The sequence below is a fragment of the Anopheles gambiae genome, chromosome 2 (genome assembly GCF_943734735.2).
Source record: "Anopheles gambiae chromosome 2, idAnoGambNW_F1_1, whole genome shotgun sequence".
Taxonomy (NCBI): domain Eukaryota; kingdom Metazoa; phylum Arthropoda; class Insecta; order Diptera; family Culicidae; genus Anopheles; species Anopheles gambiae.
Window position 1 is genome coordinate 52,276,690 of NC_064601.1, and position 22,946 is coordinate 52,299,635.

General features: G+C 47.0%; 2 protein-coding genes across 36 annotated transcripts in view; both read left to right on the forward strand.

Moving 5' to 3' along the window:
• LOC1274122 (protein groucho) overlaps positions 1–22,946 on the forward strand; it is a 187,686-nt gene that overhangs the window by 119,640 nt on the left and 45,100 nt on the right. For all 35 annotated transcript variants that reach the window (XM_061648355.1, XM_061648357.1, XM_061648358.1 and 32 more), the window contains one exon: positions 17,423–17,467. In XM_061648355.1, the coding sequence (XP_061504339.1) occupies positions 17,423–17,467 (45 nt within the window). The remainder of the gene's footprint in view (positions 1–17,422; positions 17,468–22,946) is intronic.
• LOC1274121 (uncharacterized) lies at positions 1,063–17,151 on the forward strand. Its single transcript, XM_061648391.1, has 2 exons — positions 1,063–10,683; positions 10,755–17,151. The coding sequence occupies exons 1-2, from the start codon at positions 9,748–9,750 to the stop codon at positions 11,109–11,111; spliced, it is 1,293 nt and encodes a 430-aa protein (XP_061504375.1). The 5' UTR covers positions 1,063–9,747; the 3' UTR covers positions 11,112–17,151.

Genomic DNA, 22,946 nt, shown 5'->3' on the forward strand with positions numbered 1-22,946 from the left:
AAGTAAATTGCTTTATTTTATTAGCTTGTGCTTTTGTGTACTATGGAAGGTCGTTTCGTCATTTTTCCATGGAGGAAATTGTGATGGCCATGAAAATCGCCACATTGGGACAAAAGGCCCTTGCTTCGAAGACCAAATAGGAAATATCAAACAGACTGGATCAATTCAGGCAGTTCAATCGATATAGACGTGTGCTTCTTTCGACTGTGTTTAAGTGAATTGGACATTTTCTTTTTCTTGTTTAACTACATTAGTTGCTATGTTTCACAAATTACTAAAAAAAATCATTTTTCAAGTCTCCAATTTCTTTTAAAACGTAAAACATAAATCTGTCACTCGACAATATTCCCTTAAATTAGTTGCATATTTTCTATGTCATTAGAAGCTTCAGACATCTCTTCTTGTGATTTAGAAATCAAAGCATTAACGGACGGAGCATATATAAAGCACTATCTAACCCTAGAATAAAATTACCAACAAAAATTTCAGAATAAAATCCGCCACATGTGCTGTTTTCGCTATGGCTTATTGAAATACGTAGTAATTATTCGAACGGAATTCCGATAGTCTTCACTCTTGAACGCTTCCATTGCCCGTGTGCTCTTGAAGTGGAAGTAAATGCTTTAAGGGCCACTAATCCAACAAACCTACGCAGCTTAAATCTTCTTGCGACTACTGGCCAATTGTCCTCCTTGCTCGCTATTCGATGCGTTCGTTCATTTGGAAAAGCTGCTACGCAGAGTTGGCATTATCTGAATCAAAGCAAAACGGCTTCTGGCTGCACTTCACTGCAATCGCAAACACACGAGCACCGGGCGACTTAGTAGAAATGAGGAGCAAAACAAAAGCCATACCAAGTTCAGACTAGGGTCGATAATTCCACACCAAGGCGCACGATCCAACGATCCACCACACTGCTACTACTGCCACTTCTGGTGACACTCCAGTCGTAATTGGTATTCCTGTCGGCTACGAGCAATTTCGTTTTATTATTTTATATTTATTATCAATTAAGAAGCACATCTATAACGACGGCTTTCTCCCTTATCCCTTTGCTTTTCGGTAGCCAACTAGGTTAGTGCTGGTGTGACGGTGAGAGCGGCATGACACCATCACCAACATCCCAACCAACCACTAAAACATACCGCAGCAGCAAACATCCATTTGTAGTACCAGCTTGGCACACGAGGACATGTGTATGCAGTCGGAGCGGGATTAGCAGCATAAGCTTTCGAGTGCTGGAATCGGGATTCGGTTTTATGGTTTCCGGACAAATTTTTCCTACCTGGAGCTCTTTTGGTTGTGTTCCGTCTGTACCGTTTGAAGTGTAATGCATAAGTGAAATTAGTTGCTACAATGTACTATGTTGCTGCATAATCTACGAAGCGTTTTTATATCAATTGTGAGCTACCGTTGCAACCATACATCGATAGCTGCAAAATATATATTTTGTTTAATTTACTATTATGCTCTCTTCTTTTCGATGTACAATTTCGAGGTTCACTGGAATTAAAAAGCAATCCATTTGAAAGGCACATTTACTTAATGTGAAGGGTAAGATATGGTTGAAACGAGCTGACCCAACACACTTTTGTGCCAAAATTGATACCACCGGATTTGTGCTGGATGGTTTTGTTCTTCTGTTTTTTTTGTTCGTTCCCACTTGACCGCAACCTAAAGAGGTGGTGCTAAAGTGTGTTGAATGATGCTTCCAGTCCACATCGACAGGCGCGCGCACACAGGAATGAAAAGTCTGCCTTTTCTACCAGATCGCTTTCACTGTGTGCAAGCAAAGTAACTGCTGATGGTGCCAAAATGGTGCTTTCTTTTCCGTTTTCCACTCCTCGTCGACACCCGACTCTCGCTGTTGCTACGTGGTAAAGAAAATCCGGCTTCGTTTGCAGGCAGTGAAGCGAGAAAACTCGCTCACAATGTAATAAATTACGATAACAATACAATTTAATACATCAAATACGTTATGAACGGAGGGCCACCGCCAGTCAAGTGAGGAGGATGCATAAAACTGGTCACACTGATGCCGAACGATGCCCACCAAATGGCAAGCAAATAGTGCAAAACACTACTGTGAGCGGTAGTGGATAGGGCAGATATACCACGAAGCGGGAACTGTGCCACCCTGTGTGTGGCCCAAGCGGCAGTTCCAAAACGGCGGCATCGCTCTTCTCCATCCGCGTCGCCGAGATCGAGAACTTTCTACATAATCATAATCATAAATTTGTTGCACTTAATACAGCACGGGACTCAGCGCCAGTGCTCAAGGGTGTGTGTGTGTGTGTGGGTCGAATTCCCGGATACCAAGCGTATGCTGTTAGGTTCGAGTGCAAAAGTTCACTCGTAAGCGGTTAGAGCTGCATATCATACCCGCGTCGTCGTCCGCTGTGTGCCGCTGAATCAAATGTCCCATCTCCCCTCTCTCCACACGACATGATGGCCACACATTTTATGGTCATGTTCTGGTGAGTGTTCGCGTGCAAAGTCTAGCCATTCGCTGCGGTGGTTGGGTGGTTTTGAGACGGGCGTTCGCTCGGTTGGCCATGAGAAAATTGATGGTTTTCGGTGGAATGGACTTTAGAGAGCGAACGGAGGAGATGGCGATATATATATGTACGAAGTGGTTTTGCTCTGGTGGTTGAAATTATGAAACTTATGAGCGTGAGAGATAGATTTATGACACCTACCCTAGTGATTAGACAAGCCATTTCCCTGGGCTAACTGTGTAAGCGTTTTGGACAGTGTTGTCGTGACTTGAACTGGGTGTGATAATCAAGATCAATTCAGAAAAGACTAGTTTTCGGTTCTTTATGCAATAGCAATAGCAATAGCAGCCGAACACTGAGAAAATAGATTATTATTTCAAGTACATCAGTTTACAATTAAAAATTTACAGCCTTTAAAATTCAAAATTTATAATATTTCGATGTTCCCAAAAAATATTATTTAAACTGAAATATGTTATTAACCTATTAACCTTGATAGCGGTAAATGTGAAAAGGTTTTCAAGGCATGAATAGAAATACAATGCATCTCATGTTAATTTAGAAGGATATCCCAAATTTGTCGTGAATTCCAATGCTTCTCGGAATGATGGTATTTTTCATACCATTTTTCATAGCAACTTCCCATAAGGGAAGTTAACTTTATATGATGGGAATTGGACTCCAAGCCACCATTTTTTGGACGGGCTTATTCGTAACCCAACAATAATTTCTAATGTGTTTGCAACTGTAAAGGGTTCCGTAGAATTCAATTCCCTTCCAAAAAGATCACTACCAGTAAGAAAGTGTCATGAGAATGTTCTAACGTTATGATAATCTGCATTGAAACCCCTGCAAACGATACCCTAGAAACAAGCTATTACCTACTGCTATACAAAGCTTCATAAAAAGAGCAACTACAAACGAATAGACGAGGATGAAACAATGTGATCTATCAGTTTTTGTGCGTGTATTTTACATTACGCGCGTTGGCCTTCACCATTTTTAGCTGCTCGCAAGCACTTCCGCTATTGCACCGTACCGGGTGATAGTTTCCATCGTATGTCCTCTCGCAGTTAACTCCCCTACACGTCCTAGCACGAAGTACAACGCTTTGCAGGCCCCTTTCTTCAAATGTAGCTGCAAAAGCACAGTGGTCGGTGCAAAATCATGAACACCACCACTACCACCCCTTGCAAAAGACCCCACTGGGCGCTTCGTGTTCGTCCAAACCAAGGGCCATTGGGGGAGACTCTCCCCAACTTCCGTGTTGCGCTCGCTTTGTTCACATCCGGCAAACATTTTGTTGCACATTGCGCGTGGCTTTGTGTCAGATGCAACGAATGGTCCACGTTGGGTGTGTGTGTCTGCATCTTCTCACGAAACTGAAATTTTTGTGTGCATCTCGGTAAATGCGAGGTGAAGGTTCAGCTGTTGATGTATCTAGCGATGTACGTGTATGTGTGTTTGAGGTGCACTTCATATCCTTCGCTTTCACCCCATTTTTCTAACGACTCTCTGTGTGTTCGATGGTGGTGGCTATGTGAGCACCATCTCCCGCTCGTTGCTTCTTTGGCAATGATCAGTAATGATGCCGATGCTGCTGCTACATCGGTGGCCGCCGATGACGATGATGATGGTTATGGTGTAGACTAGATGCATGGTTCACTCGATGGTGTCATGGTGTGTTTCTGCTTGCATGTTTCCCAACGACCGACAGAACGGAACACACCCGACAGGCATCGGCATAAAGGATCAAGGCGCACGGGGATCCAACCCACATGCCGACAGAAGGAGGAACGAAGATGGGGTTGGCGTTAGTACGCCATGAGGATTGCATCATTGCAACCAGCATACGGGATGTGCCAGTTAGCGAAAAGGCAACAGCAGTGAGAGAGAGAGAGAACGAGCAAAGAGACTGTAAATATTTTTCCACAGATTGTGCCCCCTTTTTTTCAAAAGCGTCTCTTCATCCAAAAGCTCCAGCAAATCTCGTTCCACACGTTCCTTCCTTTTCGTTTCCGGCAGTGGTGTTCTGTTGGCCAGCCGCAACATTTTCACACATCGTAACTTTAAGCATTCCATACTGGTGTACACTACAGCTACCCTTTTGCTCTCCCACTTTTTTGTCCTTGCGGATGAGGGAAAGGAAGAACAAAATGCTTGCGTACACAACACACACACACCGCTGTTCCCCCCTATCAGCACACAGCAGTGAAATCGATGATCGTATGTTGCATTTTATTCGATACATCAGCTCACAGGAGCGGCATCTAATCGAACGATACATTCTTACCGGATGTTCCCTTCCATTAGTTCCGGACCAAAGCGGACGATGGAGCGCGGTAGCGGAGGCGGTGGTGTATGAAAATACATTCCACTTTTCCTAGGATGCATCGTGCTTCCGTGTTCCACCGTGCACTGGTGGAAGCACATACACACCCCTCAGGGATAGAGAAGGAAAGAGCATGGTGGGGAAAAAAACTTAAAACTAAAATTGAACCACCCATACATGGACGGGGAGGGATGCATGTGTGTTGGGACTATTATGCATTCAGCTGCTGCTGGTTCGAAGCCGCAACAACAACCACACGAAGTAACCGCCTCGGCTCCACAAGCCATGCCGCCTGCCAGCCACTTCGTCGCACTTCCTTTTCACCATACTTAACACCGCTTAGCCTGTTTCGAATGCACTGGCACCGCCCCCTGTTGGGTTGGTGTTTTATTTTTTTTCCTATTCTTCTCCTAGGGATGATTGTTGCTATCCTCCGTTCGCTTACAACGTAACACAGCAGCAGGGGAAGTAAGAGCAACGTGTTCCGGTATATTAATGCATTTTAGGATGCATTCCGCTTCTCGCAACCTCACGGACTTTTTGCGGGGCGACAGGGACCGGTTGAAAGGACGGCACAGACAGACAGACACACAGTCAGACAACTCTTGTAGCTCTAGGCGAACACTGTTCGGGAACACTGCCGGCACAAAACCACATCCGATGTTTCTAAGTGCACCCGGTGCACCCAGGCAACCACTCAGAATTGTTCCGGGTTTTTTGGAGAAGCAGAATGGCGCAGCAGGTTGGGGTGTAGTAGGCAGCGCACACACACTCGTACGTGGAAAACTGGTTCGTTTCGTGTGCCGAGAGTACGAAATGTTTCAGCATATCTGCTTCTGGGTGTCTGGGAAGGATGCACGCTGCGAGATACGAAAGTGGGGAGGAAAGGTGCTTGTAGATTCTTTTGCCCTTTCTTTCCGTGGTGCCCGAACCCAGGAGTCAGCACCCAGGCACACTTTAGTGAATCTTTCGGAAGAAATTAGTTTCCTCGGGGGCACTGTGGCGCTTCGTAGCAGCGTAGGCGGCGTGAGGCTAGTGCCTGGGATTGCACCTCTCGACCATCTGCGGCTAACCAAGGTTATGCCGGAACGATCAAGGAAGGTCAGCTAGGTCTCTCTATCTCCCTCTCTATCTCGCACTCGGTAGTAAGAAGTGATACTACCGCCGGTTGCAGAGCATCATCGGTCAGAAGCCACTTCATAGAAGCGAGCCAGCTTGTTTCGTGATAAGTGGGTTAGGGCATCATCGTCGTACCACTTGTGCGCCGCGCAAGGCATCTCCCAGCGTTTCGCCACATTATGCAGGCATACCATCTATTGGCTTCTAATCAGCAGCAGTAGCTCCAGTGCAGTAGTAGACGGGGCAATAGGAGGAAGCACGGGTGCACGGGTCGGTGTAAATTTACTACCAAGAGCACATGTTGCCTTTGCGTGTTTCTGTGTGTTGTTTTGGAAGCTTGATGCGTCTCGCTTTACCAGTCCGTAAGAAGTGGACGTTAATGGGAAAAGAGGGGGGATGGCAGGCGGTGTAAGTACCGCAAAATATGCTGCCTAATTGTTTGCACGTGTGTGTGTGTGCTGCAGGTGTGTGCTGAAGGTGAAGGTGAGAACAAGACAGGATTGCGCACCGGGGCAAATTTGTTCGTAATGAATTTTTCACTTCAGTGTTTGGATGCAAACCGACAATTTCCATTAATAATGCTCGCTCTGGCCACTTGTGTGCCCAGAAAAGGCTTGCCAATTCATACTCATAAATCATGAAATCAAATAAAAAAATTGCTGCATCCAAAATGTAAACGGAGCAGAGATCGTAAGCTTCCGTCGTCTGGCTGTGAATGGTGGCCAGCAAACTTTAACCTGCCCTTTTCACGTTCACTTGATAGGAAGGATAACTGTTAGGATGTGAATACCGATATTTACTACCCATCGGAGGATGAAATTGAAAAAAAGAAAGGAAAGCAACATATGTGGTATGTGGTGGTGGTAGTCTTTTATTGGCTCCGTAGGGAGCAGGCGGGATGGGGGTGTGTAGCGAGACGTGATGTATGCAAATGGAGATAAGTTGTAGATTCATACAGAATTCATATATTTTACTGTTCGTTTGTTGTTTCGTTTACTCTTCGTCCCTTCCTCAAATGCCGGCTTGAGGATTGAGCGCGCATATGGTTGCAGCACGAACTGAAGCGAGAACGATCGATGACAGCCAGCCAGTAGAAGAGGTTATTGGGAAAATGATACGAAATTGTGCATCTTTGCATTCCATTCACCTAGAAACAGCTGCTGCTGCAGTGCTATGTGGACAGGAAGAGGGAAGCTTTTGAATGTTTGCCTGAAGCATCGTTACCATTCATGGGCTATTTGCATAGAATATTATGCTTGTTCAACAATGCATTACTATCATTTTTGTTATTTTTTCTGTTGTTAATTTACGATAAAATTGCTCGCATGTTTTACTCTAAAAATGGATTTTAAATTTTGAACATAAAAATGGGTTTTTGAATTTTTATAGCAATTTAAAACACCCAACAAACCTTACTTTCTGCCGTCTTCCGGTGCATTTCACGTGTCTCGCCCTTTTACTCAAAGCTTGACACTTTATTTTCATTTTTAACTCAAAGCGATAATAATTCATAATAACATTATTATGCCCGGCGGGAGAAATTCATCATACGTTTCATACATTCTTTTTGCAACATATTCCCCATTATGTCATTCGCTCAATTTCCTCGCTCAGGGGTGCTGCAGGGGTGGGTGTGTCAGTGTCAGTCAGCCAGCCAACCATTTCAACGCGACTAGTGGACAATGCAAATTGACGCACACAGTACTCACACACTGGGCTGTGGCTGGTAGTAGCGAACCTGAAAGAAACATAAAACTTTAGAAAACGCGAAATGGCCCCACCGGTCGGGTGCCGTGATCATGGACCGCTCGTGTTCGTGGCCATCCCACTAGCGGCGGTAGTTCGTGTGTACCGTTCGATGGGGGGTAGTAGCAATAATTTTATTCTTTATGCAAATTTAAGCATAACACCCACCCGTTATGGATCGTTCTCAGCGCCGTCATCTTCAAGTCTCTGCTGCGGTGGCGTACGAGGTGAGGTAGTCATGGCCTATGCCCTAGCTGCAACTCGAGCGTCGGTCCAAAAAAAGGTACTCTAAATGAGAAGGGCACGTCGACTTTCGATGACGGCTCTTTAATATTCTACTCTACGGGGAAAATCTCCACCATAGTAGACCATCGAGTCCCGGTCGTCCTCCCAGTCCCGTTCCGGAAGTGGTTGTAAGTGATGAAAATGACGGTGAACATTTTGACCTCCTCGCGTTCATCCGACGGCGCACCACTGACGTGAAAGCTGGCGAACGAATGGAGACGTTTTCTCAACGCGAGTCAAAACCTTTTGCGACCTTCTGCGTTGAGTTGGTTAGTTTGGCGGTAGCAAGAAAAGCGGAACTGGTACGGCTATTATTATTTTACGAGATTTTCACACCGCCATTACTGTACACCCGGGCAGAGAGTGTCGTTGGGGAAGAGAAATGAATCGTTTCATTATTGTATTTTTTCAGACAGCACAGCGCATAAATATAGCTGTTGGAATAAGCAAAGCAAATCAAGTTTAAATAATATACAGGAAATGAATGGTGTAAGGTAAACAATTACATCTAGGTTAACCTCCTTCTGACGTACACACAGTTTTGCTGTATTCGTTTAACAAAATAAAAATAATAAAACCCTCCCATACATCCGAGTTGCAAAAAGCCGAAATGGAGTGGAATGAAGGTGTCTGGTCTTAATTATTTTGCCCTTGATACTCATTGTACCGTAGGCTGTATTTGCTGGTTTTAGTATTCTTTACTACAGCGTCTCTGTACATTCCATAAAATAATGCGTACATATCAGCAGACGATGGAAGCGCCCAGCCTCTCATCTATTGCAGATGGTATCTTCGCAGAGTGTAGCGTTCGTTGTGAGTCTGCTACTCGTAATATAGCCTTTTTACTGACTGTCGTACAACGACGGAGGGTTTATAGGATGAGTTCACCTTTCTTTTGTGGTTGGTTGCTGCATAAACATGCGGTGGTAACAAGTATATGTGGCATTTTTCACGCTACTATATGTGCGAGGTGAAAGTGTCGGACAGATGGAGTGCGATACATAGAGAGAGAGGCATACAATATAAAACAGGTAGGATTTTGATGAGAACAACGGATAAGGGATTGTTGAAGAAACTACAAGCTTGATTCTTTCCCAGTGTGATTAGATACAGTGCGAATAATGGTATAAACACTTTGCTCAGAAAATACCTTTTCTTTTGGTGCGTGTTTTGAGAAAAAATAAACAGATCTCATAAAGATATTAATATTATTGCCTGATGGTTTTCTTCCCGAGGATTCGTTTTTGTATTGAGAAAGGGACGATCCAAATAACGACCAGTTCAAATAACACCATCTGGCGGTGTGTAAATGTACTGTGTCATATTAAGATTTTATTTATTGTGTAATCGTTACCAATTGTTTAAACATTTCCAAATCTCAAATGTCTCATGTTTAAGCATAGTTTTAATAAATCTTTCATTTAAATAGGTTTCAAGGTAATGTTCTAGTAAAGCATCCTTTATTGTATAATACTCCACACACCTGTATAATCATGCCAATTAAAACTCAAAGGCAATAAATATGAATGAATGTTTTATGATAGTACTAGCCTTAATTAGTACGATGTACCGATTTTGCATTTCTAGAATTCGAAACGAACTTGTTTAATTGAACCAAGCAATCACACTTATGCAATAAGCGAATCCGTTTGAACCTCCGTCTCGGTAGTAATTGGAACGGGTCGGTTTAAAATTCTTTGGCTTTCCCTCGGCCCAAGCCAGTACTCTATCACCATTGCAGCGAGAAACATCTCAAGTGCCTGAAAAATGGAAACCCATGTCGGAAAGCAACATTCGCTGGAACGCTTCCAAGCGATGGTAGCTTGGCAGAACCGTGTACTAGCCCTGTTCGGGTGCTACATGTATCTCGGCAAAGAGCGAGTGTCTTACCGCATCGTGCCGATCTGCTTTATGGCCAGCTCCTTCGTCTTGCTGTCGCTGTACAGTGCGATCCAAGCCTGGGGCAATATGGGTCTGGCTGTGCTGAGCATTGTGGTCCTCTTCTATGGCATCGTCGGTGTGACACGGTTGGCGGTAGCGATCAGCAATCCAGCCGGTTGCTACCGCTCGATTCAGATCGCCGAGGAGATGTACCAACGTGCTAACGGATCAAATCCCGCGGAATGTAATGTTCTTGCGAAGTACACCGACCTGTACTGTAAAAGTGTGCAACTGTACACCTTCTTCTTTGTGCTGAGCGTGGTAGTGCTTACGCTGATGCCCTTTGCGCTATATCTACTGCGAGGCGAGCGTTACTTGCCGCTGGGGATCGTGCTACCCTTTATTGCTGAAACGGATGATTTCGGGTTTTGGTGCACACTCGCCGGGCAGCTGGCGTACATGTACTCAGGTTCTTTTGGGCTGATTCCGTCCCAGAACATATACTTTGCGTTTGTGTTGAACATTTGCCTGCAGTACGAGCTGCAGATTGAGCGGTTGAAGCAGTTGGATGAAAGGATTCGAAGCTCCAACACCCCAAAGCTGACCGTGCGCGATCAGTTGGTGAAGATCATTCAGCTTCAGCAAGAGTCCACAAAGTATGCAACCGGATCGAGGGTTTCGAAAAAAAAGCAAAATATTAATGCTGGCATCTTATTTTACAGCTACATTACACACATTGAGCGCTTTTATCAGCTGCAATCGTTCGTGGAGTTTCTGTGCAACTCGCTGCAGGTTGCGCTGACGTTGAACGAATTGCATCGTGTATGTTGGTCTCGAGACACTCCATTTCCTTTGTGTGGACAATCACATCCTCACTGGCGTTTGTATTTCAGAACTTTTGGTTGCCAGGATTGTTCATACTACCGATTGCAGTGATGCAGATGCTTATCCTATGCTCTTTGGGGACGCTGATTGAGCTGAAAAGCGATCAGTTCAAGGATCAGCTGTACGATATAGCCTGGCCCGAGATGGACCTACCGGAACAGGGCATGTTCAAGTACGTGCTGAAAAGTGCGCAGCAACCTAAACAACTGACGTGTGGTCGGTTCGCCGTTATCAATATGAATCTGTTTCTGGCGGTTTGTATGCGTTGTGTAGGAATGGTAGACGGCAGCAGATTGATGAAGTTAATGCAAGACGATGTACGATTTCGTTTCAGATTCACAAAAAGATTTACTCATTCTTTATGATGCTGCAAAACATGTAGGACAGGCGGACAAGATGTCGTAGTTTCACTAGTAGCACGAGATTTTTGCCAGTAATAAAGCAACACCGGAATGTACAGAACTGTTGATGCGTAAACTTCCCTCTACACAAGTCACCGAAATCAGTTTGATCTGCAAGTGCGACAGCTCTGTAGTTCCACGGTCCCATTCCTTCGTTGTATTTCGCATAGATTGTTTTCGGTGTTATCAATTCAATGTACAAAAAATGGGGAAAAACAAACTTCTCGCCCATTTCGAGCTGATTGGAATTTTGATCCTACTGCTCGTGCTGGTTCTCGGTGTTTCCCCTTAGCATCTGGCTGTTAAATCCTTCATTTGATGGCATTTTTTTTGTTTCTGTTGTTTTCTTTTTGATTTTGCGTGAACCACACACAAACTCTCAGATTCGATTGCATTTCACTGCGACCATACCAGCCCAAACCGAGACATGATGATGGTATGCGCTCGCATGTACGCCCAGAGCTCGGTCCCGGCTGATACATAAACTAACACAACGCATGGTGGAGCGATGCGTGCGCTGGAAGGACGGGTATCTGTGCTCCCCCTTGCCCGTCTCACGTGTGCCGAGCATTTTTCACCATCCCCTCCCATCGGAGGAAATCGCATTCGCGCATTCCATAGTGCGTAATATACCGACCACGGCTTCACGGTTCCAATGTTCCATGATATGCATCTTGGTTGTGGTGCCACCGGGCTGCCATTCGCTTGCTCTACAGCCAGCCCACACGCGCGCGCGTTGGATGATGCGTTCGAACAGAGTGCACTTCCTGCTGCCACATGATATAAGCATCGACGGTGGTACGGTGTGTACGGCCCGCGTCGTTCGATCCGCGCTCTTATTGGTGCAATTTCATCAGCCTTTCTGTGCGACGGCACACTGTGGGCGAAATGTTTCTCGAGCACAACCCAGCCCTGGCCCAGCGCTCAAACGAGGCAAAGGACACTGCCACAACCGCCTCGAAACCACGGCTCGCTGTGTGCCGTCCTCCATCGCTCCATAGCGGCTGGTGGATGAAGCGAGTCAGGCAGGTAACGAGAGAAGAGAGTGTGCTACAACGGCAACGGGATCACATGCGTCGTGTGTACACGGTGGATGGAGGTTAGAGGTTAGAGCAGCATAAAATACGAACTCTATCATCGGGCGAACCGAGCGGGCAGGGGAAAAGGCAATAGATGGCGAATCCATCCTTTCCCTCGTGCGTCGGTATCCATCCGTTTGAATCTTCAGCCTTTATGCTACTGACGATAGCGCGAGGACGATGGGCTCGAAACGCATCTAGCCGCACATCTGTGCGAGCCTCACAGAATCTCTTTCCCTGTGCGTGTCCATGATCTCGCCATTGGTGTGTAGCCCATTGCCCATTGTACACGAGGGAGTGTGGGAGCACCATCAACAACAGGCAAACAAAAAAACACCCTGGATTAGGGAACCAGGACCGGGCCTCATGTTAAGCGGGGGTACGCAACAAAAACAGGAAAGGACTTGAAGCCTACGGAAGAACGTAAAGCATCGTGTCTCTTTCCATCTCGTTTTGTGCGAACATTGCGAATGCGAAATGGCAGGCTTGCGTGGAGATTGAAATGGTAAATGAAATGAAAATTTGGTACTTGGTTCCCTGGGACCGGGGCTCGGGTGTGATGGAATGGGGCGAAAGCTTTTTTCCCATCTATCCTGTGCCGTCCCGCGCTGCAGTCGTTTGTGAAAATATGAGTTTTCTAGAAAGCGCTACACCGAGCGCTCGCCAGCCCTTCCGCTTTTTTGTACCATGTCACGGAAAACCGGAAGGATTGTCTGTTTGTTGATGTTGCTGTTCGTCTGATGTGTGCTGCTTGGGTGGTGGTGTAGATGGTGGAGAGCCGTACTGTCATTTGGTTTTTTGTCCTGGTCCATCGTTCAAAACGCAGACGCAGGTGAGGGAACACTGTGGGCTGTGAAACGATATGCCACCGATGCATCGGAATTTTCTCCACTCTATCTGCGAATCCACAGGATCTGTTGTAGAGGCTCTGGGGTTGGACGGGTGGGTGTGTTCGTGGCTCTTCCTGTTCATGAAGTCGTGGAATACGTTTTCGTTGGGCGCGCGAGAATCGATTGCGAACGTGTGAGGGACATGTAGGGGAAAGAATGAAGGAAAGGCACTTTTGTGTGTATGCGCGTGTGTGTGTATGTGAGTTTCACATAGCACGCACTAACACACACACAGACCTTCCTCTCGCGTATCTTCTGTGCGCCAGTGCGCATCACGAGGAGGGAGCGCGGGTTCGTTAGAGCGAAACCGTTTCTCGTCGTTCGGTAAAGGTTTGGGAACCCTGGGAAAACATTTCCCGCAATATCACCAACGGGGTTGGTTTCTCTCTTTTTTTTCTGTGTGTGTGTGTACAAAGATAGCGCATCGGAGCACCAGTTAGTGTGTGTGTGTGTATGTCGTACGCACTTTTCCCCCGCTTGGTGTGCCCTGAGTGCTAAGTGATAGGAGCAAAAGGTCGGGTCGCCAGATTACGGATTGAACAAATTCCATAACGTTGGCCAAAGGATTCGTTTACGTCCGGGGGAGGAGGAGAGTTGGGAAGCGGGACGATCTTCCACCGTGTAGTGGGTGGGGAGGGGGCTCAATGGCCACAACGCAAACCATGTGCACAGCGAGAACCACCGGACCGGGTTCGTTGGCGTAACAACAACACGTTTGAATTGCAGTTGTGGAGGGGGCTGGCAAAGGGAAGGGAGAGCACAACTGCACACGGAAGGATCGGGCGTTAGTCGGCGGATGCTGCGGGTTAGCTGTGGGCGGGAAGGAGGAAGGATACGTTTGTTTCTGCAGAGGGAGATTTTTGTTTTGCGTGAAAATCCTGACGGTGTGGTTCGTCGTTCGTCGCCGTGCGGTTTTCCTTTTGTTTCCCTACCCTTCTAGTATACGTGTGGGAAAAGGGTTTGTGTGGGTGTGTATGGATGAACAGGATTCTCGCATGGTAGTGGCATGCTCAGTGTTGCGTATTTATACAGTATTAATTATAAATTTATCGCTGCAATCCGATCTCTCTTGGGCGACCCTCTTTGCATTTGCCAAATAAAGTCGACGCTGCGGGAAGGGGTACCACCGTAGAAAGGAAAGATGTTGATTGCAGGGCGCACCTTTAGTATCGCGCTCTGTATTCAGAGAATTTCTGTGCTGTTCCTTGTATTAGATTTTAATGCATTAGATTAATTTTGTTGTGTATTAAATGAAAACAGATTGGACCGTTACTCCTGAATAAAAAAAAATTAAAACAGGGCTGTACAGGCATTCCCCGATATACTCGATATACGTGATTTTCTTTATTTGATAGTTCTTTGAGCAAATTCTACTGATTTGACACATCAAATGTCAAATACAAAACAATTTCCCTTTTGGTGGACTTTTAAAATCCATTTTACAAGATACATAACTGTAATCTTTAGTTGAAATCAGATCAAATAACTAATATAGTGGCTAAAACCTACCACTTCAAGCAAAATTATCGAAAATTAGCTATAATTTGACTTGAAAACCTCGAAATTCAACTTGCGCTAATATTCGAGATACGTTATCGCCTGCGGTCCGCATTAATGGCGTATATCGGGGAATACCTGTACTATCATTTGCATTATTAAATATTACACATTACAAAGAAAAACAAGGCTTGTATTGCGTATTCTATAATCGCATATTTGTTAGACAGATCGAAATAAATCCCAAACGAATCTACACGAATTTTAAACACGTGTTTGATTAGGAACTGCGGGTTTGTGTGCTTGCCGGATGGATAATTGATCCTGCAAGACGTATCCGCGGATTATTAACGATAGATGCTGGTAATCCAGATGTGTAAATACTTACATTTTCTTCTTCTTCTTCGTTTTTCAAGCTAAGTTAAGCAAAAGAAGCTTTTCGCGGTTACCTCTCAATGAGTGAAAGACATCCTAACGATAAAATCTCTGCATACACAATTGTCACTCGAGCAGCGAGGGATGGTGCGGAACAGCAAACGGAAATACAAACGAAATCATCCCAAAATGAAAGAGTAAAGAAAGGGAAGACGTCACGGGGAATTGCCGTATGACAAGGCGCTGCGCAATCAAATCCAATCAAATTCGCATTCAGAGCGATAGGAATAATTTTGAATATTATTTATTCGATGCGGCACCGCCACCCGCGTGTTCCTCACGGTGTACATCATCGTCGTCTGTGTGTTTGCGCCTGGATGTCGATCTGCTGTGCTCCTCTGGGTGGCAAGCCAGAGGGGGTAAGCGGAAATCTCGCTGATCGATGATGATGATGTGCCCAATGCGTGGCTGGCGGTGGTGGTGTTGCCCCAATAGAGCAGGAAACGCGGTGGGAAGCGCATGACGCAGCGCCAAGTAACGGGATGGATATATTCTGGGAAATTGTAAATTTCACCCGTCAGCGTGTGTTTGTGTGTCGGCAAAGTTTGCACGAAATGTACTCAAATATTGGTCCGTGCCTATCCGTCACTGGCTCGCGCCCGGTCTGTGGGTTGCCCGTTTCCACCGCAACACGGTTCGGGCAGAGAGGTTCGTGCATAAAATTCATCCCTATTTGATTGGATCGACACTCGCGCTTGTGCGCTGTGTGCGAGACCTCACTTGTCGAATTTATCGACATCTTTTCCGATCCGGATGATGTGATTCGTTTTGCGGGAGGAAACGGTAAGGTGGTGATGATGTGTGGAAGGGGCAGCCGCTCGGGATCACTTTCGTCCGACGGAACCTCAAAAATCCTCTCGAACGGTGCGGGCAACTCGGATGCACACAGTTTTGGGGCAACGGTGCAGAATTTGTACATTCATCTTTCATGTTTCGATCTGTGCGTTCCTGCTCAACCCCCCACTATCGTCGTTCTGATGCAAGCTGCATAAATGCAGTTCTAGCAAATATTCAAACATGCATTCACGTATGCACCGTGTGTGGGCCTGAAGAGGAAAGGATTTTGCGGCCACCCGCGCCTGTATGTGCCAATCGGAAGTGGAAATCGAAGCGAAATGATTGTGAAATTATTATCATCATTCGCACAAATCGCACTCTCTTCTGCTCTATAAGGTGCACGGATCGCAATATGAACTGTTGTACACAGTCTCATACACTCTCATACACACAAATACAGCGGCACATACATTTGCCGGCATGAGGGACGCCTATCAGCTTTCAATTCCACTTCGATTTGCTCCGGTGTTTATCCTCCATTTGCATTCCCATTTGGTTGACCGTCGCATTCCCACTTCCTCATGTTAGGGGTGTGTATGTGTGCGCCTTTGCTGGAACCACCGGAAGTCGCTGCTGCGGTGCAGCAACGGGGGTTTCGAAGGTACGAGCGCAATGAAGCTGGTTATAAATAAAATATTTGGAAAATTAAATGCAATTTTCTCCACCCTCCCTCCCTCTCGCTGCATGAGGAAAAGGAGTGGGACTGTGTGTGCTGGTGGGACAATCGGGCAGCGTAGTAGTAGTAGGTAGTGGCTGGATACCAATCCATCTATCGTCCTTTTGGTGCCCGACCAGGTGCCTGACTCGAGTAAACTCTTCCACCTTCACGATGCAGATGGGCCAGGGCAAGCATATAGCGAACCGATCCTCGACCTCTCTTCCCATCTCTCTCTTTCTCTCTCTCTGATTCCCCTCTCTTTCTCACCACACAACTAGTGTGGTTGATGTTACGGAATGAGCATGCCAGACGGCTGTTAGTTTGCTGACTTTCTGTCCTCAGGCACGGCAGCAGGCGAGAGAAGGAGATCGTACGGTCGTGCCGGGACTTCAGCAAAAGGTGCAATTAGACACTCGGTTTTCTACCACCTGCCACCTGCATCCTGGCATCCGATCCGGTCCGTTCGAGTGGTCAGTCGCGCACTCATGTACGTCGGATAAAAATAACAGTCATTATCAGCTTTTATATGAAAGCTGTGCTACGTCCGGTGTGTGGATGTTTGCCCGCCTACGTGGCGATGTGGCAAATCGTGAAGGTATTTAATTGGCCCCCCCCCCCACCCCTCCCCACGTCGAGGCGACGACCACAAATGATCGTCGTTGTGTATTATGCATCGTGTGCCGTACGTGAAGCGTTGATGTCAAGTAATGAGTTCTTCGCGAATCATTGCATATGGCTAGAATAGTTGAACAAAGGAATACAGAATTTTCTTAATTATTTGATAAGTTGATGTATCATTGATGGAAGAAATTCCCTTACTTTTTATGTCTTGAATTTTTTTACATAATAATCATTCATCATTTTTTCTTCTCTTTTCAGTACTACGAGATGTCCTATGGATTGAACGTAGAGATGCACAAACAGGTAAGTGGCGCATGCACACGTTACACTAGTACGAGTTGTTACAGAAGCCCAGAAGTGTAACACTCACAAGATTGCACTTAGTGTAACATTCCGTGCCTGAAATTGAACGGTTTCTGATCCACGGATGCGGTGCCACGCGCAATACGTTAACCCTCTGCCAGAAAGCCCTAATTGTAAGCAGTCAAACGAAGCGAAAGAAATCATCCACGAGCACGGTGATGAATAGACGATGAGCTGAGCTTGAGTTGAAAGTTATTAAATTAAAATAACAGTAATAACAGCTTCCACGAGCACAGCACAGCGGGTTGGGAGGCGCCAGCTTCGGGGTCGTCTGGGGAGCCTCATAAAACCTTGGCACAAGAACCCTGCAACTGGCTTTCGCAAAGTGGCTTTCGTCCTCGCTGTCTCTGTTCGGGTCCTTCTTTATTTTTGTTATACCCAGCAGGATGTTTGTGAAGCGTACACACACACAGTATGGCTGCGAGTGGCTTTCTCCGCTACGGTTGGCGCCTACACGTTGCGCGCGCGTGTGTGTATAATTGAATGGGGTGGAAGGGTGGGTGCGGATGACGGGTTGGTAGAAAACGACGCTGTTCATGAACAGCGAAGCCACGAAATTATCACACCGAGAGAGAGGGCAATCGCTGATGACATTTATGATCTCTCGTGAGTGTACAAAGGAGGAAGCAGGCGAAAGAGACAGGATTGGGGGAGGATGGAAAAGTTCTTTTCCATTTAAGATCCCGTTCCCTACTACATCATAACTTTGGATGAAGCTTTAGACCGGCAGCGAGGGCAGCGATGGGAATAAGCCATGGAGTTTACTTAATTATGAGTGTTTTTCCTTGCTCCGCGCGCGTAACGTTCACCAAATGTGTGAGAGACCTATGCGGTTTACATGTATGCTTCGTTAGTGCTACATAAGTGTGGAGCAAGAGGTTTCAGTTAATTAACAGTCCATTATTCATGTGCTTGTTTGAAGATCAATGTTCCTCCAATTTCTTTGGAAATTTCTCTTCAACAGATAAAAATAAATTATCAAAAACAGCTGAATCGAATTTAAAATATATGTTTCCAAAATACCTTACCCACCATCCTCTGGCAAAGGGACAAATCAACCTCACTCCGGAAAGGATGTGCTCGTTAGGCGTAGCGTGAGGTCTCGCGATACATCCACCAACATCCTGCTCCCGCTCTGTCCGGCAATGCTTGATTTCGTTGTGACAGTGTGTGGTGACGCATGGGCGACAAAGGACATAACGCCGCCATTCCTTGTGCGCCAGTGTGCGCTGTCGAAGGAAAAACATAAATCCCCGCGCAACCCCCGTGCTGCGCTACGAACCCCACAAACCCAAACTCGATTATAATTCTCTTAGCATTCTCGTTTTGCACCGAAACACGCACACAGCACCCTTATTGTCCGTGGTCGCTCTGTTGTCGCTTTTGTCTTGCGAGCGCTTGGTGCACGACCGGTGGTGGCGGAAGGAAAGTAGCATTTTCCTCCCAAACCCCCGCAGCGCAAGGGAAAACTCGCTGGCTCTGCTGTAGACCGCCGCACTGGGTGCTCCATTCCTTTGCCAACAATTTAGCACGGAAGCGGAAGTGCTTGATTTCATTGCCTTACTTTCTTCGTGCCTAAGATGCCTGCGCCGCCACGGTTTACGGTTGGGAAAGATGTTTATGTTGCCCTGCTGCTGCTGCTGCCAACACATTGCCATCCGTGTCCCATGCCAGTCCGCCCGCGCTAGCCTACCTACCACTCTTATCGAGAGCATCGAAGTGCACAAAGTAGAAAATGTTTCCCGAAGAAAGGGACGGTGGCGGATCCCAACTAACTAGAAAGAGCGAGAGTGCGAGCGAGCAGATGAAATGCTGTGGCGAAGACACCGAGAAAACATCCCCAAAACCCCCGCCTGAGTCTTCGGGCCGCATCCTGGCGCGGTCGTGGCGTGTGAAGCGTGCTCGAGCGAAGTTGTAAACTGGAATAATAATCAACTCAAGGAAGTCGTCAACCGCTCAACGAAGCGTTGCCTCTCTCGTCTCTTGTGGGTCGGCTCGAGTCGCCTCCTCCCTACGGTTGAGTTCCGGCATCCGTCGAGCAGTTTTCATTCGGTTCAGACAAACTTCAGACATTTCAGGCCGCAAGGGGAAGGGCACAAAAGGGAAGCAGAGGCGAGGGACCATAGAGTCCCATGGGAAGTGTGGTGTGCGCGGCACGTTGCAAATGGAATGAATATTGTGTGACGAAGGAGAGGGATCCACTGCCGGGGGAGGAGGCGTGTGGCCGGGCGTACATTATACGGCAAATATTCCGACGCCAGCTCTCGGACAAAGTTTTATGCCTTTCGCAGGCGACGAGCCGCAAAAATGTGTTTGTGTGTGTGTGTGGAAAGAGTGTTTCACTTGCAAATTTCTTTTGCCTTGCTGCTACACCGTTTTTCCTTTCTTTCCCCGCAGGGATATGCGGGATTCCCTGTACACGAGACAGAAAGGGAGAGCAGATTTACAGGGCCACCCATCGTCCCCCATCTCCTAGGACCACCGCACAAAGTTATGAAAGCCGCGTGGCGTTTGGTTGGTAATGGCGGTGGCGGTGGCAGTTTGTTGTAGACAGCAATAATAATCATATTATACACGGAATCAGATTAGGCGACGAGCGGAACAGAGACTGGCAGGGGTGAGGAGGTATAGCACAGCCAGCCCAGTGTGGTGGTATATCAAGGGATGTGCGCTCCACGAGCACAAGGGGGAAGGTCTGCTCCGGGATGCGACACGCGGACGGAAGGAATCATTGCCGAAACAAGACTAAATGGTAATTCGATTAGTTTGTTCATTTACTAGTTAGCCCGTGTCAAATGTGTTCGTTGCGGTGGAACAGTTTCCATCGCCGGAACCCCGCCTCCAGCGTCTCTGTTTGTGTCGTCAACCGACTCCCCTCCCCGATGGCCACGAGCGAAACGCGCGCCGTCCGTTTGCAAATGTCGTTTACTGCCGGATGGGATTTCGAGCTGCGTAGTTTCCGGCGTTTTGCAATCAATTGGCAGCCGTAGGGCGGGAAAATGTATGGTCAGTTTGTGTGGGTGTGTGTGTGTGCGTTGGGTTGATGGCGACAGTGTAAAGCGAAACAGATTTGGTTCGTCCAATTAGCTTGGTTAGCTGAATCGGGTGAAACTGCGCCACATTCCTTTTCATCCGGCACGGGCTGATGGTTTTAAATGATGGATCGATACGATTAGCTTGCAAAACGCAACCACGCACATACCACCACCTCAACTAGAAGCTGATTATCTAATGAAGCAAAAGATTTATGAGACTCAATAAAAATTGAACGAGCTTCAAGATTGGAAAGTTTCCTTAACAAATCAATTAGAACCCGACGAATCAATTAAAAACAATGACGAATCGTTTTGTCCCTCGCAGCGTGTTTTTGGGAGCAAAGTGTGCAGCCTCATGCGAGGCGAAACATCGCAAAGAAACTGTAAAAAATGTTCACCTAAAGCATTTTTCCTCAAGCAGCAGCTAATGGTTGTGGAGAGCGAGCCCGAAGCAGGGGTTAAATAAATGGATGGTGGATGAAAAAACCCAAAAAAAAGGCTTAATATGCACAAGAAAATCGCTCCCCGTCCCCGTTTGCCGCACCTCTACCCATCATCCCACCCAAGAGAATTCATTTCAAGCAAACAAAGTCTTTAAGTGACACAAGAACAAAAAGAAACGCGGCACGTAAATGCACGAGCCTCCTCTCTGAGGCGCCCGTTTTGTGCCACACCCACTCACTCACCCGTCGCATCCTGCAGCTGGCAGTATAATTAAAAGGTATAATCACTAGGAAATTATTCAAATAAATCTGATTACCAAAACCTCCGTCTCCTGGGGACGTCGAGAGCGAGCGAGCGAGAGGGTGTGTGTGAGAGAGAGAGAGAGAGAGAGAGTGCTCGCGCGATGGTTGAAAACTTTTCCGCTCGATGGAAACCACCGTCCCGCCACCGCTACCAGCTTTTCCATCCACCATGGAATGGGGTGGCTTCCAATTTTCCCTTGTTTGCTCACGAACAAAGTAAAAAAGAGCACACACACACACAGAGCGAGAAAACTCCGTAAGGAAACTGCTGCTGCTGCTGCTGCTGTTCCACTCCACATTCTCATTTGCCAGTGGTGTCATTTTTCCAGCGCCGAGTTTTCTACGCGTCATGCACCCTCTTACTTACCCCCCCCCCCCCCCTCTTGCGATTCATCAGGACGGGTGGTATTTTCGCAGATGAAAGAAGTCACAAGTCGCGTGAAAATGATAAAAGCGAGCGGTGGAAAAAGTTATGGGCCTTGGGGCACCTTTTCCGCGCTTCCCCTCCCATAAGATGGTGACCCAAGGGTGTGGAGATGTTTGAGTGAGGCGACTTGGGAGAGGTAAAAGTTGGCAGGAATATAAAAACGAGAGGATGACAATATTATAATAGAATACCACCGCTGCCGCCGCACCGCCCTGCTGCATCCCACTACAACACAACGCCGAACAGAGAAAGATAGAGAGAGAGAGAGAGCGTGCCGGGATGAAGGATGTTGTTTTCCTCCACTACCAAGCAAGGATGTGAAGCAAAAGCCCTCACAGAGAGTGAGGGAGAGAAGGTGTCCCGTCCGACTTTCATCACACTTCATCCCTCCCCCCAACCCCCTCCCCACACACACACACACGCCGAGTGCAATCCTTCGCAGCAATCCGATCCTTTACCAGTTTTAAAAGTGGAAAGTGCTCTCAAGGGATGAAGAATTTGCTTCCCAAGAAATAAGGAACAAGAGAGAGAGAGAAAGAGAGGGTTTGAGTGAATCGTTTTCAGTGCGGTTGGTGATGGTGTGGCAGTGGTGGTAGCAACACGAGGCTGCGAAATTGTTGAATAAATGACACAAGAAGGCTGCTCATAGGTTGGTGGCTTCTTCTGCTTGTTGTTGGCTGCCGGGTGAAGAAGATTGCTGAAAAGACAACCCCAAACGACGGGAAACCCGATGAACGTGCCTTGGTCTTGGGTGAATGGGGGGGGGGGGAATGAATCAAGTGCGGGCGGTTGTTTGTGGAAAACCATCACAAAAGGAAAATTTTTCATCGTACTCTGACGCGCTACTCTGCAACGCTCGTCCTTTTTCATAAACCTAGATTTTTTGCTCCTCCCGTGCGCTTCGACCCCGGTCGTCGGCAGGCAGTGGAATGATGGCGGGCTGGATCGAGTGGTGGCAAGGTTGCCATGTTTCACTTTTCTGCAGCACTCCCGGCGCTCCACCATTTCACCCCGCCGGAAAAGATAGCTTGAATCATCTACCGAGTCGTTCGCCAACGTCTGCCTTCACCGCGTCGGAGTGTTTTCCGGAGCTTTCTTACACCAATTACCCTCAGTTCGTGGCGCCCTTCTTCAGCCCTTCGTCCGGGCCATCCAAATGGTTTCGGGCGCTGTCGCATTCATCATACCGTGGTGTGTCTTTTACGGATTTT